General features: G+C 39.7%; 1 protein-coding gene across 1 annotated transcript in view; it reads left to right on the forward strand.

Moving 5' to 3' along the window:
* Positions 1–4768, forward strand: part of gria1a (glutamate receptor, ionotropic, AMPA 1a) — a 91316-nt gene extending 86548 nt beyond the window's left edge. The window contains 1 exon segment of the mRNA XM_028008817.1: positions 1–4768. Within this exon segment, the coding sequence (XP_027864618.1) occupies positions 1–66 (66 nt within the window). The 3' untranslated portion in view covers positions 67–4768.
* The last annotated feature ends 15157 nt before the right edge of the window (positions 4769–19925 follow it).

The following is a 19925-nucleotide window of genomic DNA, read 5'->3' on the forward strand; positions in this document are numbered from 1 at the left end:
CGGGACCGTCAGGGTGGGGTGGGGGGCAGAACGGGAGCACTAAAAATCATAGCCGTCTGGTTTTAGACCAACCTACTCTCCTGGCTGTCAATGTGCTTGACTTAAAAAAGAAGAAAAAAATGATAATAATTAAGACTTGAACTTACTGCCAAAATGCACTCTCCAAACCGCTCCCAAATAAACTATGAACAGCAACTCCACTTTTTTTTAAATAAATGGATGTTTAAAAAAAAAAGAAAGAAAGAAATGTGCTGCAATAAAAAAAAAATAAAAAAAGCCGTCAACGGAGCGTGATTTTGACATTTTTTACAGTGTTCATCTGTGTGGAATAAAAAAAAAACAACTTATTCTTCAGTGTGACGACTGCGCTGTGCCATTTTGATGGAGCTGTTGACCTTCGTCTGCGTGTGCAATACTCTCACCTCCGCTGCTGGCCGGATGCTTTCCGACCGGCCGGCGGGATGCGTCTCTGCAAGGATCGGACGCAGGAGGGAACGAACACTTGTGACTGCTGCGATATTGTTTTTGGGGACATTTGCCCTTCCCGTTCACTCCCTTTTTCACAAACACTCCATTTTTGAAGAGCAGATTGCTTTGTTAAGCAGTTTTTATGATAAAGTGTTATGGTTTACACTGTTGTGACAGCATAGAGCCTTGATGGAGAAGGTCCGAGTTCTGGCCCAGTGAAGAATGACTGTTGAGGGACTCAGCAGTTGACCTGGCTACAATGAACAAGCGTTGCTGCTACACCTCATTTCACTCCTCTTGCCTTGTCTTGCTGCCGTATGATCATTTGCCCCAAATACACACAGACGCAAAGTCAGGCGAAGGTATTCACCCCCCGTCCTTGACATTTTTTGTGTTTTCCTACCTCACAACCTGGAATTAAAATGGATTATTTTAAGGAATGCATCATTTTGTTTACATGCCATGCCTACAACTTTGAACATCTTCCCACTGGGATGTTTGCCCATTCCTCAAGGCAAATTTGCTCCAGCTCCTTCAACTTAGATAGTTCTCAATTGGATTTAGGTTGAGGCTTTGACTAGGCCATTCCAATACATTTACACATTTCCTCTTAAATGTGTAAAACATTTAAGACTACTGTTGTTTTAGTGGTATGCTTTGGGTCACTGTCCTGTTGGGAGGTGAACCTTAATTTTGTGCCAGAGATGGTGGTTTCCTTGGTTACTGAAAAGTTAAATTTTGGTCTCATCTGACCAACGCACCTTCTTCTATACAGTCGGAGAGTCTCCCACATGCCTTTTGCTGAACTTAAAGTGGCGGCAGTGGGAGGAGTTCATCTTGTAATCTGTGGGTTGCTGGTCCGAATCTGTGCTCTGATTGCCTCAGTTTTTGTTGGTGGCAGTCAGACTTAAATTCATCACGAATGTAACTTCTGAACTGGTTGCACCCTTTAGAGGCTTCATAGCAAAAGGAGTGAATAGATGTGCACAAGCTAATTATCGGTTTTTATTTTAAAAAATATGTTTTAAGATTCACATAAAAACATTTAAATACAGGTTGTAATGTAACAAAACACACAAGAAAAATGCCAAGAGCGGTGAATACTTTTGCAAGGGACTGTAAGCTCCACTCCTGTTGCTTCTTGGTCGTTGTTTGGGCGGTTTATGGTTAAATTCAGAGACATCTATCTTGAAGAAAAAAATTAGTGTTCGGCTACGTCTAGCACAGAGGGACCTTACACTGTATTCTATTGTAAAATTCATAGCATATCCTGTATAAAGCGGACTGAGAACATCTTCCTCGTATTATTGTGGCCTCATTGTTCAGCCACTCCCGGTGTATTTTCAGCTGTCTGCAGTTTTAATGAAATTGGCAGCATGCACGGTTTATTGAGACGGGCATATCCCCTGCAGATTGTGCGTGGCCTATAAAAGGAAGGTTGGCCTCATCTGTCTTGCTGTCGGTAGCTAATGGTGGAAAGAGGCGGAACTGACACAGTTTGAATGACTGTGTTTCTATGGGGGGGAGAGGTAAAGCATTTTGGAATCACTGTGTGGAGAAAAGAAACATGGATCTACATTAGAGGATGGCAGTGTAAACAAAGGCATCTGAGGCTGGGGAAGTTACAGGAAAATCAATACTTTGAACCTTGAGTCTTTGTCATATATTTTTGCACTTGTTGGTTTAGCTTAATACACTCAATGTTAAATTATCAATACATATCGTACCAAACTAAAATGCTCTCATTCTGTTCTCAGCTGTACAGACCACTTTGTGTTTGTATCATCGCCTGGTTTTTCTCTGGGCCTTACAGTTTCTTCCCACGGTCCAAAATCAGGCCAAGATTGCTGCACTTCACAAATTCGGTTCAACGCGTTTACATGCGGAATGACATATTTCAAGGGTTTCTGTTAGCTTTTATGAGTACGGGTTACAGATCCTGAAAACCTCATTCAAAATTCAACTTCCAACGCTTGAGTTAGGTCACTTTGTGTGGACTGAATCTTTTTAAATAGTTTCAAGGTTTAGATTTTTGTTGTTGTTGTTTTTGCATCAAATGCTCAATACAAAAGCAACATTTTAATAATATTCTCATTTGCTCACACTGAGCACCTGAGAAAAAGTCAGATATTAATGAGGATTATGTTTTGCTAGCTGTGCTAGAATGATCTGATCCTTTTAGATGTCTGAACTTTTTTTTTCTTCTATTATTGGCAGTGGGCAGAGTAGAAGGTGTGATCACAGCTTTTCTTGGGGCAGCATCTCATCTGAAATGCGCTGACAGTCGTTGAGCCGTTTCCCTTTAGATCACTGTCAGTCAAATAAAAAAAAAAAAACAGACATGGATACAGCTTTCATAAATATGTCTTTAAATATAAGGAGCAGCAATGGTTTTTTTTTGGTTTTTTTGCATTTGTCTCTAGGTAGGTTTTGATGGATTTTCGCATATTCATCCTCTCACGGTGCAAGAGTGTCTTAACATTTGCTGAAGTACAAGCTCATAAATTACAACGATGCCCCAAGCATGGTCTCCCAGGTAAATCTCTGTATGTAACATAGCATTTTTATGCCTCATTAGGTTTACGTCCTGCTCATAAATAATGAGGAGAATCCACTTGAAAAAGCAAGTGATATTTTTGTACAAACCTGGACCAAAAACAAATATTTGGGGATCTTAAATGAGATTATTTTAGTCAGTGCTACCATCAATAAGATATTGGGCAATGTAAGATTATTTAAGACCACAGAGCAACAATTTCTACTTTTGCTAACATTTTAATTATTACAGTTCTGATATAGAGTGATGCAAAAAGTTGAAGTTAGCTAGTTAGTTAGTTTGGCCATCTGCTTGGGTAGAAGCCGTCTTCTAAGCAAGGACGCTACTCATAGCTTATAAATATAGATACTCACTTCAAAATCCTTTGAAAGTTTACTTTTATCAAAAAAGTAAGACTACAAATAAGTTTCTCTGCACAATACACTCTACACAAAAGCTGGAGGAATAATATGAGCTTTATCTCTGTATTTACATCCTTCATCTTTTGTTCTTTTTTTCTCTGTTCAGCTTACTGCAACTTTATTTATCTGCTCTGTATTTAGATATTAAAAAAGTATGAGGAAATTCTTAAAGAAGCGAATGCGGGGGGAATAGATCGATTAAATTGCGCCATCATCACTCAGACTTGGTATCTACGAGCTTAAAAGTGAGAAATGTGTGATTTCTATTCCTCTGAGGTGACTGAAAGGTTACTTGGAATGGGAGTTTTTCTGCTGCTGGAAACCCCAGGTGAGCCTTAGTTTATGAACCGCACATTCGAATTGACCTCTCATTTCAAAGGCCAGGTGCCTGCATGAAGGCAGCGCTCCTTGAGTGTGTGTGAGTGAGTGTGTTTCATTTTCACAGTTTTTGCTGAACAAAAAAAAAAAAAGAAAATAACATGGTACCAAAATCTAATGTATGACTTACTCTGGTTTAGATAACGAGGCAGTCGGAGTTTACCCAAGTCATACGTGTCTCCTAGTGTTCTGTATATAAAAGGATTTTTCTCTTTTACTAGTGAAAAATGTTTGTTCTCTCTGAAGTCATACGTCAGCGTCATAGTTTACAGCAGTGCGAGTACCTTTTTTTCTTTCCTCCTTCGTCTGTCTTTTAGGTTGTTAACGGTACACAGCACAGCTCTCTTCAGAAGAGGCAATATGTTTTATAAACCATAAAAAAAGATTTCTAAAAAAAAGAAGAAAAAAGTGAAACGTGATCAAAAACAGACTCTGTTTTTACTGTAAAGGCGTTGGGATACTAGCAAAGTGGCACTTTGAAAAGTATTTTAAAAAGAATCATACACACACACACTGCTGTTGAATAATCTGTAGATGCTAATGATGTTTAAATCCAGGTTTCTGGTTGATTTTGATTTTTTTTTCTGTTTTCAAAAAGGCACTTCCTGGCGGTATTTTAAGTGCTTTAAATGTAACGATGTGGATATTTCTTTTTGTGTTTGTTTTAGTCATTTTTACAGTATTTTACTACTGAAATCTACAGTTTGTTCACCAGACATGGAGTTATTTTAGGTTTTTTAGTTATTTTTATTTTTTTGCTTTGTTTTGTTTTTAAACTTTGAAAAGTTTTCACTGAGCTTATTTAAAACAGTGGTGAATAACTTGGTAAATAGTTTAAAATATATGTATAAGAGAATAGAACTATCATGGGTCAGATTTTTGAGAAATAAACATTTTTTCTAACCAAAGTGTCCTGGAACAAAGTCATCATGCTTTTGTAACTGAATAAAGGAATAACTACGGATGTTTGTCTAGTTGTTTACTTACTTAGTGATCACACATACCGAGTGAGGCTTGAGCAAATGAAATTTGAGTTTCCATGTTACAAGCAGTGATCCAAAAATAAACTATTTGAATCAATGACTTGACATGAACTGCCAGATAATTAGATAGAGTTTGTTTCTGTTGACTTGTTGCTCCACATCCAAGTCCTAGAAAATAACATTTACTTTAGCAGGATCCACATAAATTTAAACCATTTCAAATTAGAATCTCAGTTGTGAACATAAAGCGCCGGAAAAAATTCACAACATCTCCTTTAACCCGCGAAGCAGAGTTGGGGATATATGCCGACCAGAATGTCCTGCGCTGTAGTTAGCTTCTGCTTTTGGAACAGGCTCCGATCCGCTTGCATTCACACTGCCTTCCAACCCAATTAGAATGTGATTAAAGTGGCTTGTGGATTGTGGCTAAACAGTGCCTTTGTGAATACACCCTGCAAGACCACTGCACTGAACCCCACTGAAAACCTCATGGTTATTCCACCAAATGTTGATTTCTGAACTCTTCCTGAGTTAAAACATTAGTGTTGTTGTTTCTAAATAAATACGTTCTTGTTTTCTTTGCATTATTTGAGGTCTGAAAGCACTGCATCTGTTTTGTTAGTTTGACCATTTTTCATTTTCTGCAATTTTTGCTTGGAATTTGAGAGATATGTTGTCAGTACTTCATAGAATAAAAGAACAATGTTCATTTTACTCAAACATATACTGTATCTATAAGAAGTAAGATCAGAAGAAACGGATCATTTTAAGTGGCCTCTTAAGTTTTTCCAGGGCTGCAGGTAGAGACAGACTTGCAGTATTCAGTAATTTGGCATGTATTTGGCATATTTTGCCTTTTTCAATCAAATGAACATAAATAAAGTCCAGAACAACTCGCTGCCTCTAGAGGTCACCTAGTTAATGAAAACAGTTCAACTTAGTGTAACAGATTCTCAGGGTGTATGTATATACAGCTGTTATCTGAAAGCCTTAGAGCAGGGGTGTCAAACTCCAGTCCTCAAGAGCCGCTGTCCTGCAGTTTTTAGATGTGCCACAGGTACAAAACACTGGAATGAAATGGCTTAATTACCTCCTTCTTGTGTAGATCAGTTCTCCAGAGCCTTAATGACCTAATTATTCTATTCAGGTGTGGTGCAACAGAGTTACAGGATAAATTGTGATTTCCAAGCTTCCCTTCAGTGTGACATGAGTTCAGAGATAGCTCTTTGTTTGATCACAGACATTGGTTTGAAAACTTTTCTGATGCTGAGACGATGTGTGAGCAATGTGTTTTTATATTGCTATCCAGGCATCTCTTGAATTTATTTAGAATTCCCAAATTTCTTGTATACATTCATGGAGATTGAAGCCAATAACAAAAGGAGCATTACAGGCGTTTCACCTTGACCAATTCTACACTCGTCAACACCTGTCGCCATTCATCAAAAAAAAAAAAATCACCCTTTTGCAAATCCAACACATCGTCTGCCTGCTCAAAATGTTCATTCTACTTTTTTACTCGAACATCAATTCATTGCAGCTCTGTGGTTCCGAACCGAACTCATCTGCGGCAAGAGAGAGTGAAGCGGGTGCTGCAAAACAACAAATCCTCATTGTCTGATGAGTAAAAATAAAGTCTGCCTCCCCATCCACATCTCAGCGTACGTTCACGCATCCAAATCCCCCATGAGCTCAAAGGTTGGGGGTGGGGTGTGGGGAACAACACAAAAAATAGCTTTCATTACCTAGAAGAAACATTTCATGCAACAGTTCTCTCTCATATCATTGTTCAGCCCAGAAGCAGGATTTATGATTATTATTATAATGAGAATACAAATATAGAAAGTGTCACAGTGAGCCGGCGTTGCTTATCACCGTATGCAACTGTGCGCGCACGCATGTGTGCTACATTGGAGATAGCGGGATGTCATGCTGTGTCACCCTGCTCTGTGATTAGTGACACCAGCTTCTTCATTCTGACAGCCTGAGGTCTACTGTGTAATTAACATGTCCCTCTTTCTGTCCCTCATTTTCACTTTTCCAAGCACCACTTTTACCTATTCATGGGGCTGCTGCGCTCAAACTTTTTTTTTTTTACTTTTCTGTTTTCGTAACCTTATTGAAGGAATTGTTCTGAATACATACACACAACTTCCTGTGCGTAGCATGTGCAAAAAGTGCAATTCAAATACAACGTCGACCCCCTCCTATTCAGGGGTTAAGTGTTCACAGATTCATCTAGTTGTGGGTTCTATTGGGGAACACTAAGGCAAGTTATTTGCTGAAAATCTTTGTCTGTTTGTTGATTTTTCATGGATCAATAACCGGGATATCGATGCTTCTTGACATGCTATTGTTTGGCGTTTGCAAAGCAGCCAATCCAGGAACACCATTTATTTTTCCGTGGCCCTGATTGGCTGTACCAACAAGAGCAGAGATAAGAAAGATCATTGACGTTAGCTTGCCAAGATGGATTCCACTGAGCATCTTAGCACATATTAAGGTATGTTTGGTGTGTGAATTATTAAAATAAGCGTTTAGAAATGATCTGAAGTATTTACACATATCAGCTATTTGCAGATGGTTGTTGTCCCTAACCCCACAAATACAAGAGTTCCACTGTATAGAAATACTCGTAATTGCTTCAGTCATTGTGAGGGTTTTACTCTGGTTTCCCGCAGGCTGGAACTTTCTAAATATCTTCTACCTGTACCTGCTTTAGGTGCAGCTAACTAATGAGTACCTCCGCAAAGGTTGTGTATTTTTTAGAAATTGTAAAGCAAATAATAACCAAAGACTATTTAGAATGTAGGAGCAATGAAATGAAAAATACATGAAGAGTATTTTCACTCCGGTCTTGGCAGTCATTACAAGTGAATTCTGGCACTCGCGGTCCCTCATTAAAGGTCTGTTGAAGAAAAATGACCCAGCAGCCACAGTGTCCACACATACATACATTCTCTACATACACTGGCTAATAAACATATTCACATTTTCTCTAATAAGGACAGTTGAATAACAGTGAGGCCAGTTTCCAAGACACCTAGAGAGGGTGATATGTCTGCACACCCACACATGCTGACAACATAGTTCGGTCACATATAATATGCTGCTGTAGACAAACCAGTTTTCTCAAACGAACTTTCAAAGGGGTTATTTGTTGCTGTTGTTTGATCAATTCATCTGTGTTTGGGGAAGGAGTCAAACTAAATATTAGCAATTCCCAAAGCTGCCCATTTGCAGATTCCTTTTTGTGTTCTTCGTTGGTTAGGGTCTTGGGATTATGGCTATTAGAGAATATTTGTCAATGAGGTCATCTTTTAAAGTCAAAAACTATGTTTGAGTGGAGAAAAGGAGTGTTCTTTTTTTAAAATCAACTCTATTCCTAAAGTCAATCATCCTCTTCCTTTGTATTTAAGTGACGTTGTTATGAGATGGGGTAATCCAGCTCCAACGAAGCATATCCACCTGGCATGTAACGCATGTTTCCCCAAAATGAGAAGGAGAGAAAATCAATAGCAGTGAAGAAGCTGCTGTCAGCTTGTGTTGATGAGATAGAGCAAAGTCTCACAGCCATCAGGGAGGAAAAGCTTATTTCCTCTTTCGAACAGCTTGAATTAACTGCTTTAATCTCTGATAAAAGGCCAGTGTCCCTCACACGCAGCTTCCCTGACGTCAACGCTTCCTCATTATTTCTGTGTCAGCTCACTTGTAATTCACCTGCATCGCTTTTTTTTTTGTTCCCTCGCGTAGTTACCCATTGTTTCTCCACGCCGACTCCCACCAGCAACTGCGGGTGGTGTCTGCAGCCGTTTGCGCGCGTGGGAGACATCTTCTGCTCACATAAAGAGATCCTGAAAGGCAGACACGGGCACGGGGCGCAGGAACACATGCTGCGCTTCCAAGGATGCTGCAAGACTAAATCCCTGTTATAGCATGGAGCATCTCTTGTCTCTCATCCATACCACCCTCAGGCCGGTTGTTGCAGCCTGAGTGACTGACACTCATGGCAGCTTGAAATCTAAGGAAGGCATCTGACACACTGTCAAGAAACAAAAATTGCCTCGGGACAGTCTTAGTGCTCCCTTGATCACACATATCACAGTGTGTACACGGGATGTCTATTTTCTATTTCCTGCTAAACGCACGTCGTGAAAAGTTGAAATAAGTTATCAGGTTAAAGGTTCAGTCATTAGTCGGTGTGTGATACTTTCCGACCTTATTGGGTTTATGAGAAGCATTAGTGGAGACTCTAACAGTGGCACAGTTAGTGGCCAACGGTTTCTCACTGTGGTTGATGTTTCTTGTTTGAAACTCCTCACATCTTTGTCCTGTTAGGAACCCATTATGCTTCCACGCTAACAGTTTATGAGCGGTAGACCAAGTGCTGCTGGCAAATCCATGGAGCAGATTTGTGCAGTTGACCCCCAACAAGAGATCAAGATATCAAGCCTAAAACACTTACCTTAATTTTCGCAGCTCATAGCAATCGCTTAAATTGTTTCAGCAAATAGAAAAGGCGTTTTGTGAGACATACTTTCTTTTGGCGGGAAACATTGTAGCATTTCGGTGTTGAAAGATCTTGTAAAGTGAAGTTTGCACAAACTCCTATCATAAAATAAGCACTACCGGGTTGGGCACAGAGTTCTGATAATATCAAAAGCTGTTTATTCTTAGCAGCTTAGCCACTTTATACATAGTTATCCATTAAAATGTTATTTGTGACAAAAATGTCATTCAAAAAGTAGTACTAAGTACTAAGTAGTATAAATCGACAGCAGACCCATCCTGCGCTTTTCTACTTTTGTTTCTACTTTTGTATAAGTTTCAACTTTTGAAAGGCTTTTTGTTTTCATAAAAAAATTTCTCATGTGAAATTTTACTGAGCAGACATGTCATCTACGTAAAACACAGTGTGAAAGTGACTGAAAAGTGGACGTTGCAAAGGCGATTTCATGAAGACTTTCACTGCCATCTATAAATCGGTTGGGCTTGCAACACCACTGAAGTTCATGCTGACTAAGAAATAGTCCAATGTATATATTCCAGGCCTGATTACAGATGGTGACTGCAAAGCCCCAAACATTGTCGCATCCATTATTTGGAGAGCTAGACTTCCCTTTAAAGCCAGCACGTTAACAACAAACAAAGTCAACTCTGTGCTCCTTGTACCGACAGAGACAGAAACTGTAGAGGAGAGGAGAGTGTTAAATATTCTTTAACCACTCCAGCGGTCAGTAGACAAATCAAGGCTCACATTTTAAGCCTTCACTTATCCCATTAGCTTGTGATTTACGAGGGGTAATGCAGTTATAATGCTCTGTAAATGAAAACGTATGAAGTTATAATGAGTTATGATTCAGTTGCTGCTTTATTGTTCCCAGCACGTCTCTGTGGTGTTGAGGGTCACTCTGGGCCTGGGCTGAAAGGGACTGTAAATCATGATTCAGAGCCCATTAGTCCAACGCTATCGAGATTCAGCAGCCCTTTCGTGAGAGATGTGCTTCGCTCGATGTTTAGGGAACGGAGATGAGGCCGCTGCCGCTGCCAGGCCCTTCTGAGGTTTGAGGGAACCCGAAGGCCCTGAGACTCATCTCTCGTCCTTTGTTTCCTAACCGTCCGTCTCTGTGGGCGAAGGCAGCAACCATCTTTTGGTGAAGATGGATGGAGGTGGTAAACAGGAGTTGGACAAGGAGGGTTGCTGGGCCGCTGAAGCGAGGGGGTGAAGGGAGAGATGTATGGTCCCCCACATCGCCTCAGACAGAATGACAGATGAGCAGAGTCTGCAGCGGGGCTACTTCCCCCAGTGATCAAAGTTCTGAAGCCACCCTCTTGAAACCTAGCTTAATCCGAGCCCATCGGCTTGGTAGTTGGGGTTAAAACTGAGCAACGGGGGAAAACACCAAGCCGTTTTAATGAAATATTTCACTCAATAGTCTAAAATTCCCTTTTTAAGGTCTCTTTTCTGCAAAGTAATACTTCTAGTGCTTTTCAACTGTTCTTTGAAATGGGATACATTTTTCATCGTAGCAGCCTGTGTGGGGCGTAGCTACTGGAAGCAGTGGGCAATCTCTTTCTCCTTTGATTCTCAATGTCAAAGGTTCACTTGAAAGGCACAAGACTAACTCTACGTGTCACCCTGCTCATTCCCGCTGGCCAAATACGCATTTAGAATGATTAGAAAAACTCTTACTCGGCCTAAAAGGAGCGTCATTACGAAGGTTTATTCCAGTGCATTCGCTCAGATGAATGCGATGTACGCACGTATGCGCGGCTACAGGAGTGGATATGCGTCCGTTCTTGAAGTGTGCAGGCGTGATCGTGATTTTGGTGAACACAGGCTGTGAAGTAAACCTTGAATAATGGATTCAGCCCCAGTAAGAGTAATCAGTGAACCCTGAGCTCAGCCTATTAAAGTTTAATAACATTCTGAATGTCAGAACACATGACAGCAGAGAAACATAATCCCCTCTCCCTGTAGAGAGAGGCCTTAAAACCAACACCACCTCTCTCTCTCTCTCTCTGTCTCTCCCTTGCCTCCGCTCTCTGTCACACAGCGTGTACACATATATCAACACTGGTAAAGCCTTTCTGATTAGCTGGTGCGATTTAAAAAGCATTTAAAGAGAAGTAAATAAGGGCGAGTTCCAGTTGAGCTGAGTTCACATTCCCCATCCCTGTGGGGGGGTTTGTCACCTTATCACGCTTCGGTTCTCTCCAGCTTGATAATTAGAATGAAAGTTACACGCCGTCCTCCACGGAACCCCAATGTTTCAGCCACCGCCACTTTGACTGGGGCTCGTAACAAACACGTTTTCTCCACTGGAATCGCGACGCAGCAGAAGGGTGGGTAAATATTGGACTTAGATTTACTGGGCGGTCAATAACAATGCTCCAGATGCTTAACGTCGCCGCTCCGTCTGTTTTGTGTTCAAGTAAGCAACTTCCCGAAAAGCTTTACTTAGCATCTTACTCCTCAAATGTATTATGTATTACATGAAATAAATACATATGTGCTCAACATAAATGTAGGTGTTTACTGTAAAAAAAAAGAAAAAAATTGTTTCCAAAATACTAATGCATCACTGTGATATTGTCATTTACACAATCAGTAAATTTGAACAGCTTATTGTGAGTTCAAATATAATGGCTGTTCTTTAGTAATAAATAAGAACCTATTTTTACTAATAGAAAAAACAGTTATTTTACAGTTTGCTCATTATTTTCTAAATTTATTAGATGCTTTTTTTATTATTTGTGTTTACAGTTACTGCAAAAATCAAGATCAGTCCTCATTTGCAGGTAATTTTGAAGTTCATGTCCTCTTGTTCTGTCAAACAAAACCATGTAAAATCATTTAAAATCTCAAAATTCTCTGACTCTGATTTAATTCCATATTTAAACTACAAATTTGGTCATTTGCTCATGCCTCGACATTTAACGCTTGCCTACATTTGAGACTTGCATGTCTTGACTTTGGACTCAACTTTGCCCTTTCATGCCTTTACTTGGGTCTTGTCCAGATACTTGGGAGGAAAGACTTGAGAATGAAACCTAACTATGACTTGCAAAAGCAATGTCTGTTGGCCACTTGGATTTAAAGGATTTTTTTTATTTGCACTGACATACCAGTAGATGGCAGTGTACAGGGTGATGCTCTAAACCTGGCTAGCTTACCTGCTCTCAAACAAGAAATCAACTTTTGAATAGCTGCCTGCTGTAGTATTGACCACTATATCTTAGGATTGAGTAGTTATCCTCCACACAAAAAAAAAATAAAAATATTAATACCTCTGTAAGGTTTTGTTGAGGTTGAAGTATGAAGTATACATGAATAAAAATCATTTGTATTTCAAGCCAGTCTGTCATGATTACTGGTGGACTACTTTTATGTTACAACCAATTAACCTGACAGTCATGTTTTTGGACTGTGCGAGGAAGCCGGAGTACCCAGAGAGAACCCACGCATGCACAGGGAGAACATGCAAACTCCATGCAGAAAGACCCCGGCCGGGAATCGAACCCAGGACCTTCTTGCTGCAAGGCAACAGTGCTACCAACTGCGCCACTGTGCAGCTATGTTACAACTAAGTCATCTAAATAGTTGAGTGGCAATTATTTAGATGACAGCACGACCGACAAAACAATGTAATGCACGCACTAAAATGTTTGGCCTCCATAAGAAATTTTCTTGGAAGAAAAACACAGTTTGCACAGAGAGAAAAAGAACTGCAGCGGCAAGTGACGCAGCTTGCATCTGCAGGCTTCCTCATTATCATGACTTAGCATCTACTCCAGTGGCTCTTTTTCACTCTTTCTCCATTTATGCCCCCTCACTCTCTCACATCTCTCGCATCTTCTCACCACACTAACCCACGTTTTCTCACTGCGACTCTCTGATCTGTAAAAACGCACATTTGCCTCGGCGCAGGCGGCGACGAGAGGAGGAAATGTCACGTTCCAGTGCCAGCGCTGGCCCGTCACACACAGGAATGTCAATTAAGCGACGGGTGTGTAGAAGTCGGGGAGAGCGGTGGATGGAGGGATGAATAGGTGGAGGAGTGGTGAAAGACAGGGGCAGTCTTATTCTATTGTGGTTACGTTTTTTTTTTAAGGACATGGCGGGTTTTTTTGACGATTATTCTAATCCCACCGAGGACCTCTCAGCCTGAACCGGGTACCTTATCTGCTCTCCACAGTCATTCTCTCATTAAAACATAATCACAGGCCACCAACTCTAATAAACCCTCAACTTTGTCTATGAAAGAGGTAGTGGGGAGAGGGAGGCAGGGTGGGTTGGGGGAAAATTTAGATTACCACAGGTCTGACCGCCGGTCCTTCTGTATGTGACAAGGGGAATAGAAGTTCTGCTCCCAATCACTTCTAGTGCAAAAAGGGGGAAAAAAGCCATTTTAAAAAATCACAGGATTGTATGATTTTTTTTTTGTATATATATATATATATATATATATACATATATATATATATGTGTATATATATATATATATATATATATATATATATATCCAAACTGAAAAATGTCACTCTTTAATAAAAGCTGAGAAGATTACAGCGTGCCTAGCGGGATTTGGCCCTTGTGTACCTTGATTGTTTCTGGTTGCTGCAGACCTGGAAGACACTTCTGAGCATGCTGCTCCTGAGGCGAGTGGTCAAAAGTTAACATGAAGCCAAATACTTGCAGGCACAGATGCTGCATTGTTTCTTTTTATTTTATTTTATTTTTTTTCCTGTTTATTTATTTTTTTGACTTCCACATCCCACCCTGCCTTTCAGTGACACACATACACAAACGAGCTCCCCCAAGAAAGGGTTTTAAACCCTCTTTAATCATCAGCTCAAGTGAATACATCAACCCCCGCAGCTTGGCTCGAATTCAAATTCGATGCAGCGAGGCACGGCGGTTTGTCAGCAGCTTTATAACTTTTAACATTTGCATATATATGCATATATATCTAGTCAGGGTATTTTCATATACAGCATTAATAGAGTTGTTCATCTGATTTAAACTTTGCCTTTCATTAAGCAATCATTGCATTAACTGAATAATACATCAGGGAATTGACCAAACTAGGTGTAATTTGATCTTTTAAAGCTGTCAGCACATTATGTTGAGGAGTTTGGATGTACTAAAAAACTTTACCAAAAAAGTCATCAAGTCCCAAAAGCATCACAATGTTGGATTTTTGGTTGATATCCGATATGCCAGTATACTAAAACTCATTTGGCGATAACCGATACTAATACAGATATTAATTTCCTATACCTATTTACCAAAACTATATGGCTTTCTGTACTGTGGAATTAAAATGCTGCATTATTTTTGCTAATTTAGCTTGCTACCAAATGCAAATGCTAAAAAGGAGGCTGAAAATGATGAAACACTTTTAACTTGCATTATGCCTAATGTCAAATTTATTCATGACATCTGCTCTTTCTAAAACAATGACAACACACAAACTGCAAATTTGATGTTGTGCTGTGCTGCAGGCATCAACATCTCTGAGCTATGACAAGTCTGGTGAGTTATTTTGACTGAATGGGTGATGTCCAATATTAAACTTTACGGCCGATACCATGCTGATAATGACATGCATGCTTAATCACAATCTGCGTATTTCAGCTGTTTCTTCATCTTAAAATGGTTCAATTTAACAGAGGTTTTCTAAAAATACAACAACTTTAATCTAAAGGAGTAAAAAAAATTTACGGAGGGGTTCTGTTGAGGGATTACATCTGATTCCTATTAGAATCTATAGATATATGATGAAAACAGATTTTTGTCTGATTAAAACGAAGAAGCTGCAGATAACCATAACAGCAAAGACATGTGCTGACCAAAAGCTCCTAATGGACGTCCGCTTCTTAAAAATCTGATCTTACTACTTTGAAATTGTCTGACCCAAGAACATTTAGTACTGCTTCACGTTTTTTGTGACATTTTGTAACATAGCAACAAATAATCCACAACCAGTACAAAGTACCACATAATTGGAAAAGAACAAATCGTTTTCACCATGACAGATATTTGATAAATGAAGCGTGACAGATATTTGAATTCAGTCTCCAGACTGAGGTTTGGGGTCTTTCTGTAGAATCTGCACGTTCTTTCCAAACACTCCAGTTTCTTCCCACTGAAATGTGTCGTAATTGAGCTGAGTTTATGTGTTTGCCAGGTTGTATCTGATTTAAAAAAATAAAAATAAAAAAAACGCTAACCTAAAATACCCAAAAACATTATGTTGACTTAACCTAATTGCCTCGTCTTAACTGATGCAACTGTGTGGAAATGTTGTCAACGTTTTCGCTTCATTCCCTTAAATCTTATTTTGAGTTGTGGTGAGCCTGCTCTTCTGAGGAAACGATGTGTTCAGAGAGAGAAATGTGTACTGACGGTGATCAAAGAGCACCTAAATGTTAGCTGAAATCTGATCAAAGAAAAACCACCAGCCTGTATTCTCACAGTATTTAGCCAGACAAAAAGGCCTATCCACTTTCAAACTGCAAAGAGAAGTGCATGTATTTTTACTGGATGGTTTTATTGTGTTCACAGCTTGTATATAATGGCAGTAAAAGAACGTTCTGAGTTTGTTTCATGACATAAAATAGAAATTAGCTTTGGCTTGTGGCAAGTAGCTCTTTGGGAAAAAAATAATAATAATTAGTGGACATTTTTGCTTTGAATATGTTTTTTCTTGCTATATGCATGTAAAGAAAACCTGAAGTGGGTATCCACCCTATGTTTGCACAGTGTAAGAACAAAGCTAGGTAATGACATTGAAGTCGGTATGAGGTCAAGCTACAGGTTTGGCACTTTAATAGAGGGCCAATTAAAAGAATGTTTATTTTCAACGAATGTGGACTTGTTTCGATCAAATCTAGTTAAGAATGTAGAAGTTTTTCACTACTCTGTTGAACAAGCACCAGTTACCAGTGTGAGGTTATTGAAACCCTTGCACTACTTGTGAAAACACAAAACTACTCATTTGAATGCTTTTTAAAAAATTTTTTTGGCACAAGATTCACATTAGATCAACAAAAAGCAACGGAGCTACAATATGTAAACTTGTGAAACTCAGGTTCAATCATTGTACAATCATTTAAACGTTATAATGCAAAATAGTTGACAGTTCTTCAGATAAACAAGATCAAACACCAAACTGAAAAATGCTTTTTAAGTTCTTCATTTTTCTGATGAGTTGCAAAATAAATATGTGCTGATTTTGCAGAACGGTACTTGTTTTTCGTTTGAGATGTTGCACCTCAAATGTATTAAAAGTATTTTAAGTAAAATGTAGTTTTTGCCAAAATAAATCAAAAATGCCATTGTGAACGCGTGCCACAATGGTTTCTGGTTTCTGTCCTTGCTTGGGCCAGGTTGTTGACAATTTTTAAATACAGACAAATTATATAAACCGGTCTGTCAAATGATGTAATTTGTCTTTGAAAATATGGAAACTGTATTTTTAAATATTGACAAGGCCACTTCAGACATTTTAAAATATTTTTTTCCCTCTGCCAGACAACATATATTTCTTTTAGCGGCTACACAAACCATCGCCTGATGCTAAAACCTAATTATTCTAACTTTGATTTCTATTTTTACTAAGTAGGTTTACTCACTAATCACCACAAAATAATGAGACCTATGTTTTGGGATCCACTGAAAACATTATTATGCAAATGTTTTTGAGACCTCTGATGTTTGTACTCTGGTTTATTATATTGTGTGATATATGCTGTCACATGACCAGAAAACAACAGATTAAGCATAGGGTTACATGTGGAAAGTTAAATATGCAAATCTCCGTAAAGGACAAGTGAATCATTCAGCTTGAATTGTTGTTTTGTTTACCTCACTTTAATACTAATTAACCAGAAAAAAAAAAATTTCATGTCATTATTTTCAAAAGGACCCTAAATTAGGTTAGTGCAGGATGCACACAAAGTACTGCAATTAGGACTTTGGCTGAATGTAATCTCCAGAAAATAAAGCAGATCAAAGTACGCGGAAGTTTTCTCTCAGTGCCGCTGCGTCTCGTAAATTGTGTCTGCTGGCTGAATAACAGCATAAAATAACAAAGCCATTGTCTTCCATGCGATGATTATGTAAATAAAGCACTTGTGATGGAGCTTTGTTGTTGTACTGACCAAAGAGTACAACAGACATTTCATTAGGACTCAAACTGGTATTTACAGACAAAAGATTTGGAGAGCATACACTTTCAAAATGTACTCCTACAAATCTTGCTGAGTGAGTTTTATTACGGGTTTCTGGCAAATTCTTGTCGAATACATCATATTACAAGTACTGGTTATTTGTTATACGGCCTCATTGTATATTCCCATTTTGTCCATCCCTGTAAAAGCACTGTACCTGTCATGTGTAGCTCATTTTCTAAGCTCACCTGTCCATGTAACGCATCAGCTTTTATGTCCATTGTCAGCCACCTGGTTTTCTAATCCTCTTTTTTTTTTTTTTACATATTTAAGGGAGTATCACCATGCTGCCAGCTCCTGACAGGTATATTCATATCCATCTCTGAAAGTGAGAAAAAGTCTGAAACAAAAAAAAGGCATGTTTAGAGCGCAGTTAAAACTTGTCAAAAAATGGTGATGTTATATATGGAAGACAAAACCTATAGGAATGACATAATTGTTAGCCAAGAAAAAAGCTAGTGATTGCAAAGTTTCCAGCTAATTTAAATTTTAGGGTTTTGAAAATCATTCCTTTCAAATGCTTACTATCATAAAACTCATCTATTTTACTTTGCTTGCCTCATTACTTTGAACAAAACAATGTATGTAGATTTTGTTTATTTGTTTTCTTGTTCTGTAATATGACGTTTGGCCTTTAACTATGTCAGAGCCTTCCTGTCAGGGATTGTTTTCATGTCTGAAACCCCGGCTTGACGTGAATGAAGATGTTGTTTGGTTTCTACGAGTCGCGCTGCGTCGCCGCTGAGGCCACAGCCCTCGTTTCCACATCAGACACCCGGTGCTGCGTCCCTTCCGTGTTTGGACGCAACTCCGAGATGTTAGGGAGAAGTATTTATGGAAATAATATGCATTAAAAAAAGATGAGAGGGGAACCAAAGTCAGAGTAGGCAACTGTCGTCGGTAGTGATTCAGAGGTCCGCGAGGCCTCTCACTTTGTTCCTAAATTATTCATGCAATCTGTCAATGCTGCTGTCTAGGCAGACTCCTCTCCCCATGTGTTCGATGATGACAGAAATCCTGCACCACGTTCGCTGCTGTCTTCTGCAAATCCCTCACTGAAAGGATGCGAACGGCGCCTCGCAAAGCTATGGCGGCACATGCTCCTGTGTGTCTCCCTGCTTGCACTGGTGTGCGTGTGTGTGTGTGTGCCCTCCCACAAGATGTGGCGATCGTGTTTGTCTTGAAATGTGGACATAAACATCTCCTCTTGCAATCATTCAATAGAGGGAGAGAGATTTTGCACTGTGAGAATGCTACCTTATGTCTCTGCATGCATTCCTTTATGCTGAGCATTGTAGGGGCGAGGGGGGGGTTGAATATTCAGACTCAAATGAGCTGCAGTGTTTCAGTTCCTGTGGCTCATCTAGATTAGCTTTGCAGCTTTACCTCTCTCTCTCTTGTCTCTGGTGTGGGGAGAGAATCTCAAAAATCAGACTTCTTCTCTCTTAAGAGACAGAATTAAAAGATGCACTTCACTTTCTCCAATAAATCTTCACGCTGGGTGCACTGTGGTCCCCTGTCAGCGGGCGCAGATCAAGTCAAGTGTATGCAGAGCTCTGGGTTTATGCCTGCTGCGTTGTGAGTGGTACCACACTGCTCAGTCTGCGACAAATACACAAAAAAAGTGGCCTGAGATGCAGGCCTCTGTCACTTAGCATTAGAGAGGATCATGCTTCATCCTGTCATAGTTAGACGACCACACAAACTTTTTCTACCTCGTGCTTGTTCTTGCAAAAGCAGTTCTGACTACCACAGTGGTGTGGAGTCTTTGGCTAGTAGATGAATGTGTATTAAACACCGACATGACGAAGCCATTAAGAAACCTCCAGAAGAGCAGGTCTCTGTATCGCTAACCACAGCTGGCCGCTTCCATGACAACCAAAACAATCAAAATGTGAGAAATTCCCCCTGCTTGGTGGTGACGCTGTGAGGCTTCATATGAGAGCAGTTAGTCACTGTCCTCATGGCACCTCGTTGATGCCAAGGTCCAGTACTGAAACACTTTCTCATCTCTGAAGGGGTTTCTTTTCCTCTTCCCTTCTTCCTCTCTCTCTCAGGTTTCATCTCTGCCTGTTCCTCTGTTAAATGGCAGTAATAGTAACACCCAGAGCAATAAATACCATCTTGACTGACAGCTTTGATCTCCATTGTTCCTATTCAGACGTCGTCTTATCTGTAAGACTCATATCTGCGCTTCCCAACAAATATAAATCCCATATTCAGCCGGGGTGAGGCATGCCTTTTCTACCGCGGTGCGTGACTTTGTGCTGAAGAAAGCTCCGCTGCTTGCGGATGCAATCAAACGAACTGATAGCAGGGAAATGGAGCTATTCTTTTTTTTTTTTTTTCAGTAGATCATCTTTTCAGTTTCACTTTCTGAATCCACACCCACTCAGTTTG

This window comes from Xiphophorus couchianus, chromosome 23 (genome assembly GCF_001444195.1).
Source record: "Xiphophorus couchianus chromosome 23, X_couchianus-1.0, whole genome shotgun sequence".
Lineage (NCBI taxonomy): Eukaryota > Metazoa > Chordata > Actinopteri > Cyprinodontiformes > Poeciliidae > Xiphophorus > Xiphophorus couchianus.